This window comes from Heteronotia binoei, chromosome 16 (genome assembly GCF_032191835.1).
Source record: "Heteronotia binoei isolate CCM8104 ecotype False Entrance Well chromosome 16, APGP_CSIRO_Hbin_v1, whole genome shotgun sequence".
Classification (NCBI taxonomy): domain Eukaryota; kingdom Metazoa; phylum Chordata; class Lepidosauria; order Squamata; family Gekkonidae; genus Heteronotia; species Heteronotia binoei.
The window spans coordinates 32209362-32237034 of NC_083238.1; the positions used below are offsets into that span (position 1 = coordinate 32209362).

The window sequence follows — 27673 nt, forward strand, 5'->3', positions numbered from 1 at the left end:
TCTGGCACCTCTTTTTGCAGAAAAAAAGCCCTGTTCAACACTCTCCAGGGTGTGCAGTGCAGATGTTTCACCTCACCTGATCGTGCCAGGGACTCAGTCTGGGACCATCTTTCACCAAAGCATAGTACCACTCAACAGTGGCCCCTCCAAAAGCTAAGCATCACAACTGCTAGCGTCTTCGGGTGAAGTGTTTTGGTTATTAGTATTCAGAACAAAGCTTTTGGACTCCTCCTTCTACGGACTGCTTTGCACACAATGGTCTCAGCTTCGTTCCTTAGCATCTCCATTGATGCAAGTATTTCCATTTTCTAGTCCTGTTTTGGAACAGTTTTTCCAGGTCTTGTGCCACCTCTTTCCATTATTTGGGGAGCCATTGTAGGGCACCACATCTCAATCTCTGGGCCTTGACTAGGGGTGCCAAACCTTTCCCAGAGGTGAGGTATCCCCCACCCCAGCTCACGTATCTTATTGCCACTTGGAGAGGCAGAGGAAGAAAAAATAAAAGTGCTGTCAAGTTACTGGCAATTTCTAAAGAGGCATGACATCACTTCCAGATATTCCACAGCAGTGACATCATGCTACCAGTGTCCCTTATGTCCCCTTTGTCCAAAGCAGGGGTGGGAAATGGAAAATACTTGCATATACCTGTTTCAGAATAGCCCAGCAAGTCTTACCTTTATGTTTGCAAAGAGCACCAATTTGGAAACTGCTACCTCCATCCTTGGAGGACCTTAGTTTGAACTTCCTTACACTTTGTGGAACCTCCCAACATTTTGATTTGACCCAGCCCATGCGGCAGCCATTTTGTGGCAACATACGCTCCTTCATTGCTGCCATTTTGTTTTTGTGCTCACAGCCCTCAAAAAATGCCCACAGGTTAAAAAATGCCGGGGGCCCTACAGTAGAAACTGAGGAAGCAGCAAGAGGAGAAGCTATTTCTTATAGTCTTCAGCAAAGTACATGCCAGTTGCCAAAGTCTGTGCTGTGTTAGGAGCCAAAGTCTGGCTGCGTTAGGAGCCAGCACCTATTGTGTGTGTGTATTTTCACATCCGTGACTGGACTTTCAGCCTTGTAGTTAAATAAAGGCATCACCATATTTACTTTCACATAGAAGCCAATTAAAATATGGGACACTATTAAAGTGGTGTTGGCATTCCTCCCTCTGTTTTAAGAGGCTTGTGTGTTTCTGTGTGTCACCTCTTAGTGCTGATGGCCAAGCCAGATGCGATGCTGGGAGCTCTAAGAGTGGACTTTTCCTGGAGGTGCTCTATTAGTAGCTCTTGACTTTTCGTGGTCTTCTATTACTGCTTTCCTATTTGTTGTCTTCTGGGATTGCAATGTTAATGATTCAAACCCTATTTCTCACACAATTCCCCTACAATTGTGATATCAGAGGTATTATACTCCAGGTGGTTATCACTTGGAAGTCCCAATTGGAAGTCCCGAAGGATCTTTGTTTCATCATTCTTCATTATCTTATCTGCTTGTGCTCCCATGAATTTCTGGCTGATGGTAAGCTTGCAAAGATTCCAGTGCAACATAGCTGCAACGTTATCATGACATTCTTTATGATCAGTTTGAGCACTTGTAATGAATGACCTTCACCGTTGGCTGTTTCATCCTTTGTTTAGCAAAGTCGATATTTGCTGTTATCACTGGTCTTCTGAATCTTGCTTTTCATACTTTCGTTCTGAGGGTGCAATCACATGGTGGATTTGACCCACCATAGTTATCCCTGGATTTAACGTGCACGTTCACATGTGAACATCTTACCCCTTATTGTAGGATGGACTGGGACCAGAGTAAATAGCCACCGGGAACTTCCTGGTAGCAAACCATTGAAGTGCATGCATGACGTTTCCTGCATGTCTGAACGGTTGGGCACACCGTGCACATCACCCCACATGCACAGGAGCAACATGAATGTTCCTCTAAGCATATGCAGGACCCGTGCCTATTGCAGGCGCAGTGTGATTGCTGCTGCATGTCTCTTTCTGGAGTGGCTTTTTCAAAGCTGAAAGACTGCCACGGAAAATTCCAAGTGTGTTCACACCCTGAATGTCTGCTCTTGACTCGAATTAGTCTTTCCGGTTCTTTCTTCAAGTGCCCATTTTGGAGCCACTTCCAGGTGTTTTTGTTAATTTCATTTTCTGTGCCTTTCAAATATTGCCCATGTAAGTAGGTTTTTTTTTTACCATTGTCAAAGTGAGTTTTGACTTACTTTTTTTGTAATCTTCTTTGGTTTCTGTAACCTTGAATAACTCTCCCTTGTATATTTCAACTAAAAGCTTTTATTTGTTTTTCTTGGTGTAGTCATTCAGTACTTGTTTTTCTTCTTCTTGCCTATATACTATTTTCCAAATGTGCCCCCAACAATGTTCCCTCTAAGCTGAGTTAGTGAGAGCTAGCTTACTGTTTTTTAGCCTCCGGCTCACATATTTTTTGACTTTGTTCAGAGAGCAAGGCCCCAGAGCAAACTAACTTATGTCCACACACAACCTTATTGCCAGTAGCTTGTGAAGTAGAATTTTTGCTCACAGGACTCCACAGCTTAGAGGGAACATTGGCCCCCAACCTGCAGATATCTAAATCCACAGATAAGGGCCACATTTTTCTCCAATCTTTGGTTAACTTGCAGAAAAAAAAGGGGGGCGGGGAGAAAAGACCTCCCCCGAAAAAAAGCAGAGAACGGTTGATTGTGCAATAGAGAGAACTGTTCTCTGAATGCAGGCACGCAGACGAGGGGAAGAGGGTATTGGGGTTAGCTGGTATAGTTAGTCCATTACCTGCTAGTTAGCAGAGTGCCTTAAAGCTACAAATGCAGCAGCATCAGGTGTTTGAGCATGCAGGTCCTGCAGTGACCATGTAATACAGTTTTGAAGGTTCCATATAATTAATATTGAGAAAAAAGTCCAGCCCTTGAAAAAGGCACAATCGTGTGGAAATGACTGTCGGACAAGGGACCTTGGTGCAGTTTGCGTACATAATTCCAGTCTTCCAGAGTCTGTCATTTTGGAGAGAGCTTTCCTGCCTTTCACCAGCCAGTTTTCTTGGGACTCTGTTTGAAATACTTTTTTTTTTTTTGTCAGAGTGGTTTGCACTTTAGTATGGATTCTATGTCTATTAGTGTCTTTCTGTAATTTTGATATATGAATTTAATAGTTTAGTCTTCTTGTATTTTCATGTGCTATGCAGCATTTTGTATTGTTATTACTAGTCTTATGAATTCTTCCTGCTTCCTGTTATTGCTTTGTCTTATACACGGGTGCCCATTGAGCCTTTTTGTCCTGCAGCTAAGGATGGAACAGATGGCAAGAGGGCCATCTGTTTCATGCTGCCCAGAGAGGACAGTGTGTTGTCCTTCTTGGTGCATGCAGGAAGAAGGGGGAGCTTCATCTGAGAGTGAATCTAAGGAAGGAAGTTGTCCCTGAGAATACAATCTACATTTCAAAGAATGTGGCAGAAGAGTAAACATAGGAAGAAAACGTGGTCTCTTGTCACACAGTCTGGAGGCTGAGGCAGGAGACAATGCCTTCACTTCCAACAGAGGGATGGTCACACCTGTGTGGTTGCTGCAGGCAATGAGGAGGAAGATGAAGAGACAGCCAGCATCTACTGTTGCTGGCTGTCCCTGTCAGCCCAGTTTCAGGCAGGTGGAGAAGAAGAGTCTCAGCTTAGCCCCTCCTAGGGGTGTATGGGGGAGCAGCAGGTATGGTGGCTTGCCCCTCCCAGGGCAACAATGATGCAGCTGCAGCAGAACCTGCCACACTCCCTCACCAGAGAGTTCAGGCAAATGGAGGAGAAAGAGGATCCATTGCTGCTTCCAGCTGCTTCCTTCCATCAATGCAACAAAGAATGCTCCCCCAACAGCTTCCTGGCAAACAATGCTCCTCCTCTAGTTGGAGGCAAGCAAAGGAGAGGGAGGGAAGGTCAGGAGCCAAATGTTTGGGTTAGAAGGAAGAAAGATGAGAGGGATGGCAAAGGGCAGTTGTGGGGGACACTGAAACAAGGAGGGAAGGAATGACAGGGAAGAAGGGGTAGAGGGAGACAGAAGGGGGATCATGAGTGACAGGGAAGAAGGGAGATATAAAGTGATTGACAAGGAACAGGGGTGGCCAAACTGTGGCTTGGGAGCCACATGTGGCTCTTTCGTGCATATTGTGCAGCTCCTGGAGGTCGTGGAGCAACTTAATGTAGGCATACTCTCAAATAAGCATGTATAGCATCAGGACCTCAATCATCCTCTGAGCTCTGATCCATAAGTAGGCAAGTATTTCCACCGTGTGTGAAGTGGGGAAGAAGGGGGAAATAGTCAAGCTTGCAAACTGTTCTCCTCCATCAAAGAGGTCGCCTAGAGACATAGTTGCATAGCTTTTGTAGGAGCTGTATTTACTAACTGGTGCCAAGGCAAAGAGAAATGCATAATGATGCAAATAGTGGTCAGTGATTTATATGGTACATGTGTGTTTCTTTCTCCCACTGGTGCCAAAAATAATTCCCTAACCTTTCCCTATGCTAATCTTATGGCAGGGGTGGGGAACATCCCTCCCGAGGGCTGTTTAGAGCCCTCAAGATCACTTGGTCTGGCCCTCTGTGCAGCGGCCTCCCTGGGCCTGGCTCCCCAGCCAGGATCACTGCAGGGCCTGGAAAAATCACTGTCACGGTTCAGGTAAGTTTCCCCCTAATTTCTTTCTTCCCCTTAATTCCTCTTTCTTCCCCCCTTTCTTTATTTCCCTTTCTTCTCTCTCTCTGTGAGTGGTGGGCATTCTGAAGGACAGCTGTTGAGATATGTGAGTGCCTTTAAAGGTCTACTGGGAGCAGCTGCAGTTTCTATGTGAAGGGAGGAGGGAGAGGTGACAGAGGGTGGGGTGTGTGGGAGTTAGGTACCACCAGTTCAATTTTCACACAATTTGCAGTTCAATTTGTGGCCTAATATGCTAATGTGAGACCTAATATGCTAATATTAGGGGATGTGGTCTAATATGCTAATGAATTCCTGCTGAGCTTTTTCTACCAAAAAAGCCCTGGATCTAGACATTTTCCTAGGGCGGTGGGCTGAGGGGTGTGTGTGTGTGCCAAATTAGGCTCTCCCCACATGACTTCAAATAGAAAAATAATTATTTGCATTAATTTTGCCAGCCTGAATCGTCCTCCCTCGGTGGAGCACTTTTTAAAAAGTTTATCATTTTGTACGGCCTGCAAATGTTATAAATATCCAAATGGTCCTTGGCAGAAAAAAAGATTCTCCACCCCTGTCTTATGGGGACTGTTATTCCCAGCTTTTGTTTTTTAAAAAGTCTCTATCAAAGCATGGTGGTGTAAAATGCATACATATGTATTTTACCTTTCTGTCCAAAGAATGTATAAAGTCTTTTAATAAAGATGTGTGTGTAATATTTGTTCCTGTCCTGCTGCTCTCAAACATTTGATGTTAATTCTATGCGGCTCTTACATTAAGCAAGTTTGGTCACACCTGGACAAAGAAGAAGGGCTGGAGAGAGGCAGAAGGGGAGTGACAGGAAAGAAGGGGTGAAGGAGGCAGAAAGTAGGGGGGCATGAGTGACAGGGAAAAAGAGAAACAAAGTGAATGACAAGGAAGAAGGCATAAAGGGAGACAGAAAATGAATGGGCATAAATGAAAGAAAAGGTGTGGGGGAGAGGGGAGGAAGGAAAGACAGGGGGGGTGGGTGGGATGCTCCTCCTCTTCCTTCTTCATCCATACAATGTCATTCGCTCTCCAGGTTTTCCTCACTTTGCTTGACTTTTCTTAACCTAATTGATACTATCTCTCTCAAAAGACTGGGGAAGTGTGCATTTTTTACAGGTTCCATCCATATCAATGCCACTTTCCTTGCAATGGTGCCCCCCCCAGGGCTTTAAAAAAAAGCCTGTGGTGATGCAAGGAGAGGATAACAGCAGGGACGGTGGGGGCCTGTGTCAAGGAAAGTGCCTGGAAAACTGTTGTGTGGATGTTCCAGCGCCATAATACTTCTGCTTCTCCAACAGGGAGGAGCCACAGCTCAGTGTTAGAGCATCTGCTCGGCATGCAGAAGGTCCCAAGTTCACTCCCCAGCACCTCCAGTTAAAGGGATCAGCTGGTAATGTCTATGAAAGACCTCTGCCTGAGACCCTGGAAAGCCACAGTCAGTCTGAGTAGACGATACTGACCTTTGCAGACACTCAACACTGTGCGTGGAAGCAACCACAGTCTACAGATAGAAATGAACTGTGGTGCATACCTGGAATTCAGGGTGTGTATACATACACACAGAATTAATCCTTTATTTGTCTCAAGGGTGCGATCTAATAGATTTTGGTTGCAAATGGCAACCGACATTGCCTCGCCCAGTTGCACTGGCTGCCTCCACTTGGAGAACTATTAAAATAATGATGATTTCCCATTGAATGCTAAAGCCTTATTTGTCCAGATGCAACTTAAATGAAGATATTGGATTTATACCCCGCCCTTCCCTCTGAATCTGAGTGGCTCACAATCTCCTTTACCTTCCTCCCCCACAACAGACACCCTGTGAGGTGGGTGGGGATGAGAGAGCTCTCACAAGAAGCTGCGCTTTCAAGGACAGATCTGTGAGAACTATGACTGACCCAAGGCCATTCCAGCAGCTGCAAGGTGTGGGGAATCAAACTCAGTTCTCCCAAATAAGACTCCGCATACTTAACCACTACACCGAACTGGCTGAAGCAGTAATTCCAAGGATATCACCAGGTTTTTTTTTCAAGAAAAAGTCCAGCAGGAACTCATTTGCAAATTAGACAACACCTCCTGACATCACCATAGTTTCACAAAGGGCTTTTTTGTAGAAAAATCCTAGCAGGAACTCATTTGCATGTCAGGCCACACCCCTGACACCAAGTCAACCGGAACTGCGTTCCTGTGTGTTCCTGCTCAAAAAAAGCCCCGGGTACCACTAAAGTAAGCGCGTGTGTGTTGTAGAAACTGACCTCCAGAGTTGTTTAGACTACCAGTTTCTACGCCCCACACCACTGAAGCAAGGACTTTTATAAGACCGCATTTAAAAACGAAAAGAACGTCCCCGTACAAAGCCGCTCCACTTGCACCGCTTGGCGTGCAAGCCTGAGATCTGCAGCTCCAGCCCAGAACCACTGCGCACTGGCAGCTAACTGCAGCAGGACCCATTGCACGAGGCTCCCAGAGCATGCTCAATCCCGCGCCAGGAGGGCCACGCTGAAGCTAGGCCTACACACAGAGGGGCATTTTGGTGCTTTTGGTTTCCTAATGAGCCTCACGGGCTGTCCCAGCTCCCCCCGTTCCCGCAGTCAGACGCGTGTAGCCAGGCGACCCTTCCCCACCTCGGTTTTGGCCCGCGAGGGCTCCTTCTCTTCTCCTTGCTCCCGAGTAGGCGCTGCTACTGCTGCCTTTGACGGGCCGGGCGGGTTATATTTAGCCTCTTGCGTCCAAGGGAAATTGCAGTGCTCAGAGCAGCAGCCCCGACGCCGGAGCCAGTGAGGTGTGCTGGGGGGTGTGGGGCGGAGGTGACAGCGGAGATCGATGAGCCAGGTGGTTCTGCCTCCCCGCACAGCCGCCGGCCCGCCAAAGGCAGCAGCAAGCGGGTGGCTGCGGGAGGGACCCGTTCCCCCCCTGGGCGCAGGGGGACACTGCAGACACCGGCGAACAAAGCGCGGGGGGGGGGAGTGTAAGGGAAAGGCAGGCAGGCAGGCAGGGGGAGGGGGCAGAACAGCGCAGGCAGCCGCCCACCCACCAGCCACCGCAGCAGCTGCCGGGCGAGCTAGGCAAACATGGTCGCGGCGCACACGTCCCATCCGTCCTCCTCCAACGAGTGGATCGCCTGCCTGGATAAAAGGTACCGGCACCTGCCCGCCTGCCTGTCCGCCCGCCCGCAGCGGGGAGGGGGAGCACGGGAAGGAAGGCCAGAGGGAGGGGCCGGGTGGGTGTGCGGGAGTGAATTGGGTTTCCTTCGGCGTCGCCCGCCCTTCTCCGGCTCCCCCACCCCCCCTACGATGCCTTGCAAAATTGTAGTAAGAATAAAGGCGAGCGAGAGAAATGGGCAGATCGGTCGAAAAATCCCTGCTGCGGGTAGGGGGGGGGGGGGAGGTGAAGCTGCAAGGGGGGTGTCGGGATTGCTGTGGGTGGGTCTGTGTGATCTATCTATCGATCGATCTTTCATCTGTCCTCTCCTGGGTCAGGAGGAAGGGAGCTATTTTGCGTTTCATCTACATCATAATAGCCTGGAGAGCTACCCGTTATCCCATAGGGTGCCTGTGAAATACTGTACGCCCCCCGTTTCTGATGTCTAGGGCTGATGCTGGAAGATTTGCAGGCCTGTTACTGATAGGGATCAATACATCTGTCTACTGGCCCACCTTCCCAGTAAGCAACAGAAAGGGGGTCTCACTGTTTGTGGGGGAAGGGACATAGCCGGGAAAGTTAAATCCAGCAGTGAGGATCGGATAGAATAGATCACCCCACCAAAAACTACTGTAATAAAAAAAACTACTATATTAATGCTGATATTAGCATTTCCACAGTGATGCTTTATTTAGGTATTTTAATGTCCTGTTTTTCCTCCTAATTGGGACCTCTCCTAATTGGTGCACCTCTCCTCCATTTTATCTGCACAACCACAACCCTGTGAGGTAGATTAGGCTGAGAGCAGCACTGGCTCTACCACTAGGCAGACTAGGCAATTGTCTAGGCTGCTGGCCTTCCGGGGGCGCCAAATTGGGTGCCCCCCTCACGTGACTTGGTGACGTTATCAGTGCAGTGGGGGGCACCAGAAGTTAGCCTAGCCTAGGGTGCCAGACAGTCTAGCTGAGAAAGAAGCCCTGTTCACACATTACAGAGAATTCACTTGCATTCCTTTGTAAGAAAGAGCCAGTGCACCTTTGCTTTAGAAATGAAAGTGGGAACAAGTCCCTGGATCAGTGTAGGGTTTAAATCATGTGCATGCATTGAACACAACATGAGAATTGCTCCATGTATGTATAAAGCAAAATCCAGTGTGTACAGTACATGGTTTGTAGGTGCATTCTCCGTAACTTGTGAACAGAGCTAGTGACTGACCCAAGGTCAACCAGTGAGTTTCCGTGGCAGAGTGTTGACTTGAACCTGGGTCGCCCGGATAGTGATTTAACACTGTAACCACTACAAGATACTGTAAATTATTTCTTGGGAGGTAGATCCAAGTGGGCAGCCATGTTGGTCTGAAGCAGTAGAACAAAGCAGGAGTCAAATGGCACTGTAAGACCAACAAAGTTTTATTCAGAAGGTAAGCTTTCGTGTGCTGTAAGCACCTGCTCTGATGAAGTGTGCTTACAGCACACAAAAGCTTACATTCTGAATAAAAATTTTGTTAGTCTTAAAGGTGCCACTTGACTCCTACTTTGTTCTTGTGAGGGTGAGGCAACAATAATGTAAAATTCTATTCCATCTTCTTGATTGGCTGACCTTCTGCAGTGACTCATCTTTACCTTGTTGCTGACTTAGTGAATGCATGGGCTGCTTTGGAGGAGGGAAGGATCTCTGGCCTGTTGTGAAGCAGAAAGATGGCCAGAGGGTGTTTAGGCTCTCTCCAGTGTTTGTTTTGGTATCTCTTTGAATCCACAGGGTGCACCAGTTCTGCCAGTGCATTATATGGGGGAAAGTTCTGTCCCATTGCAGCTGGCTTACAATGAACCTGAAGGGTTTTCCAAGCAAGAGATAATACCATCACCTGCCTCTGTGAAGCAACCCTGGACCCAGTTTGGTGTAGTGGTTAAGTGTGCGGGCTCTTATCTGGGAGAACCAGGTTTGGTTCCCCACTCCTCCACATACACCTGCTGATGTGACCTTGGGTCTGCCACAAGTTCTCTCAATGCTGTTCTGCTCAAGAGCAGTTCTGGGAGAGCTCTCTCAGTCCCACCTACCTCACAGGATGTCTGTTGTGGGGAGAGGAAGGGAAATGGAGATTGTAAGCCACTCGGAGATTCCTTTGGCTGGTGAAAGGCGGGGTATAAATTCAATCTCTTCTTCTTAGTGATCACCCATGTCGTCCCCAAGAATAGCATTCTACTTCAGATATCAGGAAGGAAAGCATGCTGTGTGTGTCCTGACCTGTCTATCTGACTAAATCTATGGTGACCTCCTGAAGACTGAGGTGGGGACAGTGCATAGTCCATCACTTTTCTAACAACCCATGCAAGTCCTAACCAAGACTGAACTTGCTTTAGCTTTGGAAGTCTGAGGAGATTGGGCTAGTCTGGGTCGTCAAGGGCAGGGCCCAGAGTAGGATACAAGATGCCTGTCTTGGTTGTACTTTGCAACTCTGGCAGTCTTCAAACAGCAGCTGGATGAACCCGTCGGATGCTGTGGCCAAACTTGCTTCATGTAAGAGGCACATAGGAAGGCAGGCGGGCAAATAGATGGGGAAGGGAGGAGGGAGAGAGAAGTGGAAAGAAAGCAACTTTAACTTTAAATACATTCCCCCAAGTTGCTGGCGGGCTTGGCTTGGGGGAGTGATTTCAGAAGAGAAAGGCCTTCTCCAAGAAAGCTGACAGGGCAGTGGAGGGTTTGAGATCTGCAGTGTGTGTGTGTGAAAGAGCCACATACGGCTCCCTAGGCATAGTTTAGCCACCCCTGTTTTAGGTTGATCCTGCATTGTGCAGGGGGTTGGACTAGATGGCCTGTATGGCCCCTTCTAGTTCTATGATGATGGCGTGGCTTATGCTTTGGTTGATTTACTCAAATGTGTTGGCTCTTGGGCTTTATTTATTTATTTTGATTTATATCCCACACTTCCCGCAAGCAGGGCGGGTCACAACAGTAAATTACAGTCATTAAAACAATTAAAGAAATAAATATCAGAACGATAAAGGTAAAGGTAGTCCCCTGTGCAAGCACCAGTCGTTTCTGACTCTGGGGTGATGTCGCATCATGATGTTTTCACGGCAGACTTTTTCACGGCTAACTTTTGCCATTGCCTTCCCCAATCATCTACGCTCCCCCCCCCCCCCCCCCCAGCAAGCTGGGTACTCATTTTACTGATTTCGGAAGGATGGAAGGCTGAGTCAACCTTGAGCCAGCTACTTGAACCCAGCTTCTGCTGGGATCGAATTAAGGTTGTGAGCAGAGCTTGGACTGTAGTACTGCAGCTTACACTCTGTGCCACGGGGCTCTTTTTTAATCAGAACAATAAAAACAGTTAAAGCTGGCCATTACAACAGATTACATGCTCAGCGATCCTAATAGATGGAAGTGATTGGGCCGCAGCCAAACCACAAAGATCTTGTTAGTGGCAGCATAGCATCAGGGCTTTTTTGAGCAGGAACGCAGTTCTGGCTGGCTTGGTAATACGCCTAATATGCAAATACGTTCCTGCTGGGCTTTTTCTACAAAAAAGCCCTGTGTGAAACAATGGTGCTGTCAGAGAGTGTGGCCTAATATGCAAATGAGTTCCTGCTGGGCTTTTTCTACAAAAAAGCCCTGTGTGAAACAATGGTGCTGTCAGGGAGTGTGGCCTAATATGTAAATAAGTTCCTGCTGGACTTTTTCTACAAAAAAAAGCCCTGCATTACATTAAAAGACTGCTATAAAAGCCAGCATCCACCACCTCAACCAAAGGCCTGGCGAAACAGCTCCATTTTGCAGGCCCTGCAAAACTGTAGACCAGGGTGTTAAGCATAAGGCCCGGGACCCAGAACTTGCCCATCCAGGGCTCTTATGCGGCCTGCGAGCAGCTGGTGCAAGAGAGGGAACAGAAGACTGTTGGGGGAGGGGAATGGGTGATGCCACTCCAATTGTGGCTTCAGCACAATGGAACAACCTCATCTGCCACAGCCAAACAACATGGGAGCATCTGCCCAGTGCTGCACCGCTGACTCTCCAGTCTACCTGTGTGGGTTTTCCTCTGCCCCCCATCCCAGCCCAAGAGGTCTTGCAGTGAGGATACACCAACTCAGAGCTTATCAGTGCTGATATCCTTTCTATACAGCTTATATCTCTGCTTTTGAGTAGACACCCTAGGCCTGCTTGCTCCTATGCGCAATGTTCCCTCTAAGCTGCAGAGTCTTGTGAGCAAAAATTCTCCTTTGTGAGCTACTGGCATTAAAGTTGTGAGCTACTGCATAAATCACTGTGCTCTGGGGCCATCCTTCCTGAGCTAAGACAAAAAATTCGTGAGCTGGAGGCTAAAAATCTGTGAGCTAGCTCACGCTAACTCAGCTTAGAGGGAACACTGCCCATGAGTAAGGGCTTTGAGTATGCAGTGTATCAGCTGTCCAGTGCTAACATTTGTGTATAGTGTGTATCTTTCTCACATGCATTTCCATGAAAAAAAATGTCTTGGGTTTACTAAATATCTTCTTGTACAGGATTATCTTTACTGGAGATCCAGTTTTACACCTTGCACATATTCCTAGGAGAAGATATCTCTCCTTCAAGACCCATATAAACTAAGCAGGAGGAGGGAAAAATCTGCAGTACTTACCTTAGCTTTGTTCCCTCCCTAAAAGTCCTTTAACAAATTCATAATCAGGGGCAGTCGTCGTGATTGTTCCCTGATACTGACAGACAGGATAATTTGCTCTTACATCCAATTGTAGGTTTAGCAGTAAACACTTCACTGTTAGTCATTGTTTCTCATTAACACTGATTAAAGGGTGAAAAAAAAGATGGAAGCAAAATAACACTTACCTTTAAAGCACCTGGATCGGTTTTTCAAAAAACAGATTTGTTATAGATGGCCAAAAAAAAAAAAGAACCAAAAGTGTGATATCATTCTCCCAACAATAATACCTGCATGCTAGGTGCGTGTTACAGCATCCCGCCTTAAACTGATCCTGTGGGTGGTGAAAGGATAGTGATTTTGATAAATATTTCTTTTGTTTGTTTTTTCTGGATATCCTCCAGAGTGGTTAATATTAAGTATGCATGATGCACTCAGTACATACCAGAACAGGGGTGGCCAAACTTGCTTAATGTAAGAGCCACATAGAATAAGCGTCAGATGTTCAAGAGTCACAAGAAATGAACATCATATTTTTGAGAGCTGCAAGACAGGGGAGGGGAGGGAAGGAAGGAAAATGGATGGAGAGAAGAAGATGATGATATTGGATTTATATCCCGCTCTATCTCAAAGTCAGAGTGGTCACAGTTTCCTCTACCTCTTCCCCCCTCCACAACGGACACCCTGTGAGGTAGGTGGGGTTGAGAGAGCTTTCAGCTGCCTTTTCAAAGACAATTCCTGTGTAAGCTATGGCTGATCCAAGTCCGTTCCAGCAGCTGCAAGTGGAGGAGTGGGGAAACAAACCCGGTTCTCCCACATAAGAGTCCGTGCACTTAACCACTACACCAAACTGGCTCTCAGGAGGGAGGGAGAGGTGGAAAGAAAGCAACTTTCTTTAAATGTTTTCTCCAAGATGCAGCCTGGCTTGGCTTGGAGAAGTATTTTAAAGAGCGAAATGTCTTCTCCAAACTAGCCGACAGGACAGTGGGGGCTTTGAGAGCCACACAATATGTGTGAAAGAGCCACATGTGGCTCCTGAGCAACAGTTCGGCCACTCCTATACTAGAAGATCACTGAGAGAGAGAGTGAGTTGGTGGAATGGAGAAACTACAGCCCTTAAGAGTCCAACTGTGAAAACCTAATTATAGTCAGACTTTTGTAATTTCATGGAAGCCGGTGGGTGCGGAAGAGTGTAACTCTACTTAGGATGGCAATGTAATGGTTTTGTTAGGTGGCACTGATAGCAGCTGGTAACATTGTGAAACCGAACCAAATCTATACTTACCAACCCTAAGCATGAGTATCACATGCCATAGGTTCATAATCCAAACAACTCCCTCAAAAGAGCACCTATCAGAGTATACGCCATACCTCCATGCAACTTAGTGACACGATCAGACTCTGCCAAAGGCCCTGTCTCATGATGCAATCATCTTTAGATAGAAGGGAACAGATGCTACATAATGGAAGGGAACAATTCTGAATAAAGAAGCTCCATAATAGTCTCTGGATATCAACCCACAAACCGAATAAAACAGGGGTGTCAAACATTCTGCCTAGGGGCCAAATCAGGCCCCCGGAGGGCTCCAATCAGGCCCCTGAGCAACTGGCTGTCGTCTGCTTCCTTTTTCCTCTCTCTTGCTTCCTTCTGCATAACAGCTTGCTTTGCAAGGCTTGCTCAATCGCACAGGAGCTACAGCGCAAAACCTCTATTTTCTACATTGGCTGAGGCTCTTCCCCCTCCTGGTTCCCGGGGGAAGGAAGGAAAGAGATAGAGATTCCTTTACCCAGTTCCCTGTATCCCATAGGAGAGATACAAAGAAAGCACCTTTAAGGCCAATGAGTGCTGATGTTTTAATTTTAAAAAATATTTAATTGTGTTTGTGTGTGTTCTTTAAAAAGTTATTACATTTTATGATGCCCATGGCCCCGCCCAACATAGTCCCATTTATGTCAGACCCAGGCCTCATAACAAATGAGTTCAATGCCCCTGAAATAAAACTTGAGTTTTATATCAGAAGTATCAGCTCCCTTTCAGCCTCTCCATAGAGCCACAAACAGGTATATGGTGAGGTTACAGAGCCAGTGAGTAGACAACCAGTGTTCTGTAGAGTTGGACTAGGATCTGGGAGACTCAGGTTCAACTCCCCACTCTGCCATGGAAGCTTATTTGGTGACCTTGGATTGGCCACACACACTCAGCCTAGCCTACTGCACAGGATGGTTGTTGTGAGGATAAAAGCCAAGAGTGGAGGATCTTGTAAGCCCCTTTGGGTCCCTACTGGATGAGAGAAGTGAGGTATAAATAGCTGAATAAAGCTCTCCGGTTTGGGCAAGGCTGTGGCAATATGAGACAGCATTTACTTTGCACGCAGGTACTCCCGCTCCGATCCGTAGGCTCGCAGGTTGAAAGATCTCAGGTTGGGAAAGACCCTCCTTTGCCTGAGACCCCGGAGAGCTGTTGCCAGAACAGAAGATGGTGAGCTAGAGCGGCCAGTGGTATCAAGAGAGAAAGTCAAGCAGTTGTATGCAGTTAGTTTCAACAGAATGCTGGGTGGGAGGGGAAGTGACGTGCCACACTTTTAGATTGTTGATCTTCTTTATTTGCAAATGGAATGTTTACTGTGTTTGTGTCCTTTTCATTTCTATCAACTTGAACATTCTATCAACTCGAACATGTGCTATTACTGAACGTTACAAAGTTCTGCTATATAGTAGTGTCAACAACATGTTAGATCGGGGTGTCGAACTCATTTGTTATGAGGGCTGGATCTGGCATAAATGAGACCTTACTGGGCTGGACCATGTCAGGTTGGGCTGAGCCATGTCTGGCCAGGTCATGTGCATGCCTATTTAAGGTTAGGTAGCAGAGATATAAATTTTATAAAGAACACTGACAAACACAAATACATATATTTTAAAAAACTTAAAACATGCTTAAAATGTTAGCATTCATTGGTCTTAAGGATGCTTTCTTTGTATTTCACCCATGGGATCCAGGGAACTGGGCAAAGGAAGCTCTGGCTCTTTCCTTCCTTCCCCAGGGGACTGGGGGGGGGAGCCTCAGCCAACAGAGGAAGAGATACTTGGCTCAATAGCTCAGCTGTGCAATTGAGAGAGCCCGGCAAAGCAAGCTATTCCTCCCCCCTTCCTCCCCAAGGGAGGAGCCTCAGCCAATGGAGAAAATAGAGGCTTTGCTCTGTAGCTCCTGTGCAATTGAGCAAGCCTTGCAAAGCAAGCTATTATGCAGAAGGAAGCAAGAGAGAGGGAGAAGAAAGCAGATGACAGCCAGTTGCTCGGGGGCCTGATAGAAGCCCTCTGAGGGCCTGATTCAGTCCTTGAACTGCACCCGTGCATTATATAGTAACTCAAGCCAGTAACCAGTGGGTGAAAGAAACATGGACTGATTCCTCACCAGCATTTGCTCTGCCCCCGGGCTTCTCTTTGCACCAGCTCAAGCCATTGATTCCTGACCAGTCCCTCTGTGGCACCTCTTGCTTCGAGGCTCCTTCCCATTCCTGTCGCGGCAACTGGAACTCCAAAAAACCAGCATCCTTTTGCTGCAACGGTAATGGGAAGGAGCCATGATGCAAGAAGCGCCTGTGGAGCAACTAGTGGGGAATCCATTGCTTGAGCTGGTGCAAGGAGAAGCCTGGGGGCAGAGCAAATGCCGGTTAGGAATCAGTCATGATGGTTCTGGTTCAGATTAGGCCATACGCTGGTTTGGTTGTGGTCCATTTTTACTGCTCTCTATAACGAGGGGTGGATTTACATCAATTGAAAAGAAGCAGGATGGTTTATGTCTGCCTGAAAAGGAATGAGATGGTGTCCCATCCAAGCCTACTTTGTGTACGCTTGGTGTAGTGTTTAAGTGTGCAGACTCTTATCTGGGAGAACTGTGTTTGATTCCCCACTCCTCCACTTGCACCTGCTAGCATGGCCTTTAGTCAGCCATAGCTCTGGCAGAGGTTGCCCTTGAAAGGGCAGCTGCTGTGAGAGCCCTCTCCAGCCCCACCCACCTCACAGGGTGTCTGTTGTGGGGGAGGAAGGTAAAGAAGATTGTGAACCGCTCTGAGACTCTTTGGAGTGGAGGGCGGGATGTAAATCCAATATCTTCTTCAATATCTTCTTCTACTCTGCGAGCACTGCCAAAACCCATTGAGATTGCTGATTTGGAAGCAAAGCCCTTACAAACCACGGACATAATGGGAGCCATTTTTGGAGATAAGGAGAGAGCACAATCTAAATGGATGCCTCCAAAGAGCCAATGCTGACCTAGGACTTGGCACTGGTATGAGCTTGTGGGTGTTCTGTATAAAGGCAAGTGATGCCGGGTAGCTGTTATTTATCATTTATATTGCACCAGTTCCCTAAGTGTTTCAGAGTGTTCATTGTGGAGTGAAAGCCAGAGGTTATTACGGAGTTGCTTTATGCAGAATTGTTCCCTTCCGTCATGTTGCATCTGTCCACTTCAATTTATGAATGATGACATCATGTGGCGGGCCTTTGGCAGTTTCTGTTCATGTCACTGCTGCATAGAGATACGGCTTAGTTCTGATTAGGGATGGGGCAGACCTGAACCTGAGCCCAAGAAGGGAGCACATCCGGCCAGGGCTCTGGGATCTGCACTGGCTGCCAATAACTTACCGAGTCCGGTACAAGGTGCTGGTTATTACCTTTAAAGCCCTATATGGCCTAGGACCTGCCTACTTGAAGGACCGTCTCTCCCCACATGTTCCCCAGAGAGTACTGAGATCGGGAACTCAAAATCTCCTAGTTATCCCCGGGCCAAAAGAAGCCCGCTTAAAATCTACCAGGGACCGGGCCTTTTCTGTTATGGCCCCTTCTTGGTGGAACCAGCTGCCGGAAGAGGTGAGGGCCCTGCGGGACCTTGCTCAGTTCCGCAGGGCCTGTAAGACAACCCTCTTCCGGCTGGCCTATGACTAGCTGGTTCTAGAAAACCTGTGTAGTGATACTAGATGTCTGCTGTCCCTAATGTTTTAAATGTTTTAAATGTCTTAAAATTTTAAATGTATTAATTATTTTAATTGTTTTATGCTTAAATTTGTATTTATGTGAAATTTTGTGTTGTGAGCCGCCCTAAGCCACTTGTTGGGAAGGGCAGGATATAAATCATAAAATAAATACATAAATACATAAATACATACATACATACATAAAGTCTAGGCCAGACTTTGCCTGGTTCACAAACCCCGAACTGAGGTTCGAAAAAGGGGCCTTCCCTGAACGCTCAGCAAGCTTCTGCTCAGTTTGGGTGTTTTGTCCCCGATGTGCACACACCACTTCTGGATGGCATCAAGTGCCACCCCCTGGCATACCTGTGTCATCTGGAAGTGTGCAAGTGTATTGGCTGACATGCTTGCAGCACTTCCGGGTAATGCAGGTATGTCAGGGGCGGCATCTGATGCCGCCCAGAAGTGACACGAGTATGGATGTGGGGCCCTGAGCTGGTTCAATTTGGGCAGGGTTTTTGCTTGGGGGTTTGGTTTGAGTCCCGAACCAGGCTTTCCCAGTATGTGCCCATCCCTAGTTCTGATATGTGTTCTGGGGTTGTTGTCAGTGTTCCCTCTAAGCTGAGTTAGTGTGAGCTAGCTCACAGATTTTTAGCCTCCAGCTCACACATTTTTTCTTCGCTCAGGAGGGATGACCCCAGAGCACAATAATTTATGCAGTAGCTCACAACTTTAATACCAGTAGCTCACAAAGTAGAATTTTTGCACATAAGACTCTGCAGTTTAGAGGGAACATTGGTTGTCATTTGGATTATGGACCTGTGGCATGCGGTACTCATGCATAGGGCTGATAAATATATTTTCTAGTAACAGCATTGCTATTCCAAAGAGGAGGTTTGAACCCATTAATTTGGATAGTGTTGGATAGTAATTTGGATAACTGGCTGAATCCACACATGCCACTTAAAGCACATGATACATGAAACTGCCTTGTACTTAATCAGACCACTGGTCCATCAAAGTCAGTATTATCTACTCAGACTGGCAGCAGCTCTCCAGAGTTTCAGGTGGATGTCTTTGACATCACCTTCTACTGTATTCTTTTCACTGGAGATGCCAGTGATTGAACCTAGGACCCTCTACATGCCAAACAGATGCTCTGTTACTGAACCGCCCCTGCTAGAGCGTAAGCAAGCCTGTTGGGGTGCATGTATGAAAAAAGAAAAGCACTGATACCAGATTTCTGAGGCAGTTGCTGGCCATGTGAGAAAAATTATTTATAATGTGAATGAAAAACAAGAAATGAGCAAGCTGGATCATTTCTCCCTGATAACACTATTTTATTTTGATCTATGGTAGTGGCAGAAAATGCCGCCAAGTCACACTTTGTAGAGTTTTCAAGGCAAGAGATGTTCAGAGGTGATTTGCCATTGCCTGCCTCCGCATAGCCATCCTGGACTTCCTTGATGGTCTCCCATCTAAGCGCAAACTAGGGCAATCTGTTGGGGCTAGCCTGAGCCATCCAGGCCAGAGCTTCCAGAACACTGTTCCCTCTGAGATGTGCAAGTGAGTGGCCGCTCATCAACACAGGAAGGCCTGCTCAGAAGCAGTCTGGAACCCTGCAGGGTCTTGTACTGCCCATTGCCCTCATGGTGCTTGGGGGAGGGCAACATTGGGAGGGCTTGTAGAGTCCTGGCCCCACTGATGGACCACCTGATGGCACCTTGGGTTTTTTGCCACTGTGTGACACGGAGTGTTGATCTGGATGGGCCATTGGCCTGATCCAACATGGCTTCTCTTATGTGTTTAAGATTACAGCAGTTCTATTCTGCTCAGAAGGCCAACTGCTCTGCTCAGTAAGGGGAAAATTAGACTAACATTGTTCCAGAGTATTAAAATTGGCATTGCTCACTACCAGACTGAAGTGACACGGACCAATATAGCAACTTGGGACTCTACTGCCTCATGCCACTGCTTAGGCAGGTCAGGTCAATGTGGTGCCCATCTATATTGCATTGTTTTTGTGGAAGTGAAGTTTCTAACATCCTCTGGATGAGGAGTCATGATCTCTTGGAGTGTTCAGTTGCCCAGGGAGGAAAATAGTCCCTCAGAGAAGGGAAAGTTGTTAGCCTGACTAAGATTGGCTAAGATCTACACACATGTTGACTGAAGGCTGAGAAGTCCTGTGACATAGCCCTCTGCAGATATGGAGCTGGATTTCGGTTCATGTGAAGCAGAAACCTACCGATTGACATATTGAGATAACCAGATTTGCACAATCACTGGGGTTCTTCTTCTTCTTCGTATGAATGGAAGCTGTACCCACATTGAAAATCCACATGTTGTTCCAAGAGAGCATTTCATTTTGGGCTGCTGTGTGTGTATGTGGCAGCAGTGAAAAACAGACCCCTCTTTGCTGCTGTAGAAATTATAGGCAGGATCCAAGCCATTGCACTACCATTGCGCTAAATCAGGGGCGTCAAACTCATAAGGGACGGATCTGACATAAATGGGACTTTGTCGGGCTGGGCCATGTGTGTCATAAAATGTAATGCCGGGTAGAGGAGATATGAACTTTATAAAGGATGCAGCCAAGCACAATTAAAGATACTATTTTTAAAAATTAAAATACAAACATGCTGAAAACAGTCTCTTGTGATGTTTTGTTTAACAGTCTTTGTTGTCTGACATCTCCCAAACCTTCCACCTGCCCTTAAAAGATTTTTTTTTCCCCGTGAGGTTTGAGATAATAATTTTGGTTGTCCTCTTCAGTATTTGTTATGCATTGGAGCCCCACATTAGGAGGGATGGGTATTAAAACTAATATTCCTCTGCAAAACTGGAGTTCCTTGAGTTTGTAGAAATCTATATTGTAACTGTGGTTGAGTCCAAACCCGCCCCCCTCCCCATTAAAAGATGGCTGCCTAAAATTGAGAGGTGGGGGAATAGTGGGATTTGGCAATACAATTTTTAAAATAAAACATCAAGAAAAAATACAAGGATGACATCAGAAAATTAAACATATACTTAAAATATTAAGTGTTCTGAGCCTAGGAATACATAAAATGGCTGAGCATTGCAAACTTTTTCTCCCCACCCCGCATCTATTCACAGTGGCAGCGGCTCTCCAGGCAGGGTCTCAGTTTTTTAAAATGGGGTAGTTGAAAGCTCTTTGAAGATAAAGGGAGCCATGAATGCCAATTGACTTGCATGGACTCCACTGAAGTACATTGCAGAACAAAAAAAATTGCAAAGAAAATGTGGTATGGATTTTCTGTTAAGGTCTCTAGGGCCAGATAGACTAGTCTGGGAAAGGAAAATCCATTCTGCATTTTCTTTGCAACTTTTTTTTTGTTGCAAAGGAACCCAGCCAAGAGGATCTGGGAAGTTTGGCATCCCTGCCCTGTGCTTCATGTGTTCTGTGGCAGCTGGAGTTTGAGCTTGAGCTTGGAAGGGTAATGACAGGCAGGGTAGTGGTGGGGGAGGGGAAGAAGAGAGCCAGGGGCTGAATTAAAGCCCTTGGTGGAATGGTTCTGGCTCGCGGGCCATAGGTTTGACACCCCTGGACCAAATGTATTTGGCCTCATTCTCATGTGTGATAATCTGGTGAAATTATACCATTGCTTCTAATACATGACTCCAGCATGAACATGTGAGCACATTGGAGCCAAAGTTAAGCTCTTTATGCCCTTGCAAGAGAATTAAACGTGCACATGAATGAAATTGACAAATTCAGTGGAAGACGTCATGATTTTTTTTGTGTTGGCTCTTGTGCTTTTAGAGTTTGCTGCCATTTCTTATCTCACTCACATTTCTTGAAATTGACCGTGTGTACCTTGTTGCCGTATAACACTGTGATACTAGGTAAATTGGGGTGGCTTTTACATTAGTGTAAAACTATTATTTTTTATCATAGGACAATTTCAATTTAGCATCTGGATATTCAGTGGGTAAGCTGATTTACCATCTGGTAGCTTCTAATGAATTACCTCTAGCACTAAGCTTGCAGCTATCTCTTAAACAAAGCAATTACTTCTTTGTGTCGCAACCAAGGGGCATAGCTTCATATATGTACAAGCTTTGTGTGATTAACCTAGATGTTTGGATTTTTGTTTTCCAGGCCTTTTGATGATTCATGTATTACAGCTCAGTTACAAACAATACATAGTTGAAATTCTAGCCTGAATTTACAAGCCTTTTCTTAACACTATATCTAATAGCCAAATCCAACCCCCCCCCCCCCCCCATTCATACAAAAGACCCAGCCATGGTGCTGTTATGACTTTGCACACCTGTGAGTGCTCCAGAAAAGTTCTGCAGGAAAAAAAATTAGTTTACAAACCTCTCCCCCCGCTCAAAACCTAATATTCAGGTAACCCCCCAAATTAATAGTGACATCTATTAGAAATAGGCATGATCCAGGGAAAATGGTGGTTTGTTTCATTTTCTGATGTGTTTGATTTCTGACCCAGTTTGTGTTTCATTGATTTGTTTGGTTTGGGAGGTGTAAAACTCATTGGAAGTCTTCAGGAGGCTCTCCTCCACCCAACCCTCCAAGTCTGGCGAAGATTGGTTTTGGAATGTCCGAGTTATAGCCCCCCCAAATCAGGTACTCCCAGGAAAGCTCAGTTTCAGCTCTCGTGACAACTTCAGCTCTCTTCATGCTGCAGAATGCAAGCTCCGTGATTGGCTCTCAGAGTTTCCAATCAAGCTGCTCTGGGTGTTTCTAGGGCTCCCAGAAGTCCACCCCTAATGTTGCTTGTACCGGAATGAATCAGCATTAGGCGGTCTACGAAAACAAACTGCAAAACTGAACCAAGCGAAGCATTAAGGTAGGGACCAGTTCACAACTAACCACGAATCAGCCCAATTCATGCACAATTTGTGGTTCGGTTCATGCCCATGTCTAATATCTATGCATGTGCAGACATTGCCAGAGCGCAAGCACTGCATGCCTGAGTTCTGATGATATTTTCAATATGTTTTGTGAAGTGGTCATAGCAAGCCTCCGATGGATGACGTAAGAACATAAGGAGAACCCTGCTATATCAGTCCAGTGATCCATCTAGTCCAGCATCCTGTCTCACCCAATGGCCAGTCAGTTCCTCTGGATGGCCAGCAACAGAGAGGCTGAGACCTTCCCATGATGTTGCCTCATGGCTCTAGGGTTCAAAGGATAAGTGCCTCTGAAAGTGGAGGTTCCCCTCAGTCACAATGGTTAGTAGCCATTGATAGACTAAGCCTCCATGAATCTATCTAACCCCCCTTTAAAGCCATCTATTCCTGTGGCCATCACTACATCATCTGGCAGTGAATGCCACGTTTTAATCACTCTCTGCATAAAGTAGTATTTCCTCTCTTGCAGCGCAGCCCAGATGCTTGGCTATATCAGCCATGGAGACCACAGTGGCAGAGAAACAATATAAACAGTGAGGAAAGCAATGAAGACTACCCCAAATTCATGAGCTTTATAATGGTGACCCCTTTGTGAAAAAGGCTTCCTGCTCAAGCAGTGGGAGAACATTTCGATCTTCCAGGTTATTCCGTTGCTGCTGATTTAAAATTGGCAGTCCTCAAACAGAGAAGCTTCAAAGGGAGATTGCAATATGAGATTGATGAATTTGAGTTTGTTCATAAGTTCAGAACAATGGACCCCCCCCCCCCTGCAGGGCTGAATAGAGACAACATAGTATGCTGATGACACCCAACTATATCTGGTGATGAGCAGCTGGCTCAGCGTCACCCTGGTTAGTCTAGCCAAGCAATAGATAGATTTTAAGATAATTACTCCCCTCTGGGATTTTATGTCATTGAATTGTTTGAATGTGTTGCTTTGTTTTATCCTATTTATGGAATTACTAATATCTGTTTTATGTTGTTACCCGCCCTGAGCCCTGCTTGCAGTGGAGGATGGGCTATAAATTAAATGAGTGAAAAAAATAAATAAACAGGATTCTTATCTCACTATATATGCTAATTTTCTGCCCTCAAGTATTGCCCTCTACTCTAATCCAGATAATTACTATGTATATTGTACCTTTGTATCCTGAGTTTCTTCTTTGCAACATCCCTCCCACCTTCAGACTGGGATATAAAGACTCTCCATTTTGACATATGTCCGAAGAAGGGAGCTTCGACTCTTGAAAGCTCATATCCCCAAAATCTTGTTGGTCTCTAAGGTGCTACTGAACTTAAATCGAATTGCTCAAGTGGTACATCTCATGCCTTCTTGCTTGACAGATTGCACCCAAAGAGTGCTTGTGAATGGTTCCACATCCTCTTGGAGAGGAGTGAAAAGTAGAGTGCCTCAAGGATCTGCCCTGGGGTGTGTTTTGTTCTACATCTTTATAAACGATTTGGATGAAGGAATGGAGGGAATGCTTATTAAATTTGCAGATGATACTAAATTGGGAGGTTTCGTAAATAAAGCAAATGACAGAGGCAGGATACAGGATGATCTTATTTTTAAAGTTTTTAAATCTTCTGAAATGGCGGTCGCGATTTTTTACTTTTCCTTACAATTTTTCTCCCCTTTTAAAAACATCCAAGGTCCACACAAATAATATGACCAATAGTATTTAACTTCTTACCCTCTTCTCAGTTAACTCCAATAATTTTTAATTTCCCGAATCCTTTAAAAACATTGTTTTTATTTTGACCTCCCAGCAATGGCCGCCAATGTTTCTCAATGGTAGTAAATTCCTAGAGTAGGTTTTCCTTCCACTACTTCCTGCTTTTGTTGCCACGAAGTCTCATTCACACTGGTAAGGAGATCTCACAATACTTGACGTACTTCCTGTCTTGCTTGAATGTGCTGCAGGTCTGTGACGATGGTGCTCTTTTTTCAAAAACGCAAGTAGACTAAACAATAAATTCCTTTCCACTTTTTAGCACTTTTTAACACTGTCTTTTATATTTATAAAGTCCAAATTTCACCTCTTCCTCCCCTCTTCTTCCAGACTTTCTAAATTTTCCTTTTCCGCCTTTAAAATTTATTCCATTAAGCTGTAAATAATTCCAGAATGAAATATAGTAATTTGTACCTTCTCTTCCAATTATCTAAGTTCCCACCAGTCTTGCAAAGCTTTAGATGTTTAGCAATGTCCAAGAAGGTTAGGCTCCTGTCGAGCTTATGTCAAATAAATGACTCTGAAAACTTCTGTAGATGATGAAAATGCAACTCTTCCTGGAGACCCCTCAAAGCCTCAAAGGAGCCCCCCCCCCCGGGACTCCCTTTTAGCCAAGGTAAATCTCCTCAAAGTTTCCCGTGCATATCTTGGACTAATCTCTGACTGAGAAAAGTAGGCAGTAGGCATTAAATTGCCTTCCACTACCCCGAACAGAAGTTCCAGCCTGCTCCCGTTATGAGAAGCAGCTCAGCTCGACATTTTCCTCCCCCGGAAGACAGGATACAGGATGATCTTGATAGGCTGGAAAACTGGGCTAAGACAAATAAAATGAATTTTAATAGGGATAAATGTAAAGTTCTGCATCTAGGTAGGAAAAATCCAATGCATCATTATAAGATGGGGAGACTTGTCTTGGCAGTAGTTTGTGCAAAAAGGTTCTAGGCAGGGGTTGTTTTGTAGAAAAATAGGTGGTGGATCTCATCCATGGATTGTTATGTAGCTGCACCTACTATTCAATCGACAAAGTAGGTGGAGAGGAGGAGGGGGGCATCAGAAAAGTTCAGGAGCTGTGTTCCTGTGAGCTCGTGCTAAATTCAAGGCCTGGATCTAGGGATCTTAGTGAACCATACACTGAACATGAGTCAGTGTGATGCAGTGACTAAAAAGGCAAATTCAATTTTGGACTGCATCAGCAGAAGTATAGTGTCGAGATCATGTGAAGTGATGGTATTGCTTTACCCTGCTCTGGTTAGACCTCACCTAGAGTATTGTGTTCAGTTTTGTGCACCACAATTTAAGAAAGATATGGCCAAGTTGGAACGTGTCCAGAAGCAAAGAAGATGATGAGGGGTCTGCAGACCAAGTTCTATGAGGAAAGAAGAAGATATTGGATTTATATCCCGCCCTACATTCTGAGTCTCAGAGTGGTCACAGTCTCTTTACCTCCCTCCCCCCCGCCCCAAACAGACACCCTGTGAGGTAGGTGAGGCTGAGAGAGCTCTTGCAGCAGCTGCCCTTTCAAGGACAACTCCTATGAGAGCTATGGCTGACCCATAGGCGAGGAGGATGGGATACAAATGGAATAAAATAAATAAATAAATGGCCATTCCAGCAGCTGCAACTGGAGGAGTGGGGAATTAAACCCGGTTCTTCCAGATAAGAGTCTGCACACTTAACCACTACACCAAACTGGTTCTGGAAACTGGAAAGGTTGAAGGAGCCTTAAGAGGAGATGATTGAGAGGTGATATGATCACCATCATTGAATACTTGAAGGGCTGTCAAGTTGTTTTCTGTGGCCCCAGATGATCGGACCAGAATCAACAGGCTGAAATTAAATCAAAGAGGTTTTGGCTAAACATCAGGAAGAACTTCCTGACTGAATAATTCCTCAGTGGAACAGACTTCATTGGGAGGTGGTGGGCTCTCCTTCCTTGCAGGTTTTAAAACAGAAGCTAGATGGCCATCTGACAGCAATGCTGATTCTGTGAATTAGGCAGATTATGAGAAGGTCAGGAAGGGGTTGTGGGGAGAGGTATTTGTGAAGTTCCTGCATTGTGCAGGGGGTTGGACGAGATGACTCTGGAGATTCCTTCCAACTCTGATTCTGCAATTCCAGCCCTCAAGCCATGGCCTGGTGGGACCAAGTAAAGACTGTAACTGCTGTGTAGCTGTGTATTGTATGGTTATACACTTAATGGTTTGCTTTCAGATGAGTTGACTCATACCTGGTATTTCTAAACATATGTTCTATAAAATATGCACAGAATGCACACACTCTGCCTTTGTACAAATTGCATGGACATATTCCAAAGAAGTGTACTCTTGCCCATATATTGATCCATCCCAAATCCTGTCATGTTTAAGGCCAAGCCTCGTGTTTACCAAACACAAGCCTCCAGAATACACAAACACAGTTGTTAACAAATGTTGTGTTCAGAGCAGAGCCTGAGGTTTTTTCTCTACCCAGGATTCTGGGTTGCATACATGTAATCACAATCAACTACACCAAAGTCAAGAGACAAGAGCAGAGTCAACAAACCAGCGCAGACTCAGGGAGCCGAAGGTTCTGTTCAAACATAAAGGTTTGGAGAACAGGATTCAAAGCTTGGAAGCCAGGACAGGAGGCTCTGGTTTTCTAGCAGAAAAGCAAACACAGGTTAGCAAGATAGGGTGCAAGGCAGCAAGCAAATCAGTACTCTGTTTGCTGAGAGAATCAGGACACAAAGAGGTGGCGGGCAAAGTTGCTTCCACCATGAGTTCCATTCCATGTGCTCATTTTGTCAGCCTAATTAGCTGACTCACCCCTGAAGCGCAGGTATTACTTTTCTCCATCTTGTCATTCCTGCTCCTGAAATGACTCTGCTTCAGCACCTAGTACTGATAAAAGTAAAGGTAGTCCCCTGTGCAAGCACCAGTCATTTCTAACTCTGGGGTGACTTCGCATCACAATGTTTTCACGGCAGACTTTTTATGGGGTGGTTTGCCATTGCCTTCCCCAGTCTTCTTCACTTTCCCCCCAAGCAAGCTGGGTGCTCATTTTACCGACCTCGGAAGGATGGAAGGCTGAGTCCACCATGAGCTGGCTACCTGAATCCAGCTTCCTTCAGGATCGAACTCAGGTCGTGAGCAGAGCTTGAACTGCAGTACTGCAGCTTTACCACTCTGTGCCACAGGGCTCTTACCTAGTGCTGATAGTGTTGTGCAGTAAACACACTCCTTCATCTCTCCCGGGCTGACAAATGCTCCTGTCGTCTCCTGTGCTTAGCTGGTTCAGGAGACACTGATGGTGAGTGAACTCTGTTCTTTCTCTTTTGTTGCCTGCTAGAATGAGCAACTTTTGTTTTGTGATGCTTCTTTGGCTGGCTCTGCCAGATGCTCAGGTAGGCGCCCCACCAATGTGGGGCCTGATTCTTCCATTCCCTCATCCGAGGAGGAGGAGGCAGCTGACTGGCTCGTGACAAATCCTATTTAAAGCACGCAAAACATTAAGTAGAACCAGGTATCAGTTTCACTGAATGAAATTCACTGAATCTCATAAATAAGAATTTAGGTTCATAAAGGCATTTAACATTTCCTGCCAGATATTA

General features: G+C 45.9%; 1 protein-coding gene across 2 annotated transcripts in view; it reads left to right on the top strand.

The window, feature by feature from the left end:
• Positions 1 to 7711: 7711 nt before the first annotated feature.
• RAPGEF4 (Rap guanine nucleotide exchange factor 4) overlaps positions 7712 to 27673 on the top strand; it is a 252831-nt gene continuing 232869 nt past the window's right edge. For both annotated transcript variants that reach the window (XM_060257080.1, XM_060257079.1), the window contains exon 1: positions 7712 to 7844. In XM_060257080.1, coding sequence (XP_060113063.1) covers positions 7780 to 7844 — 65 coding nt within the window. In that variant the 5' untranslated portion in view covers positions 7712 to 7779. The remainder of the gene's footprint in view (positions 7845 to 27673) is intronic.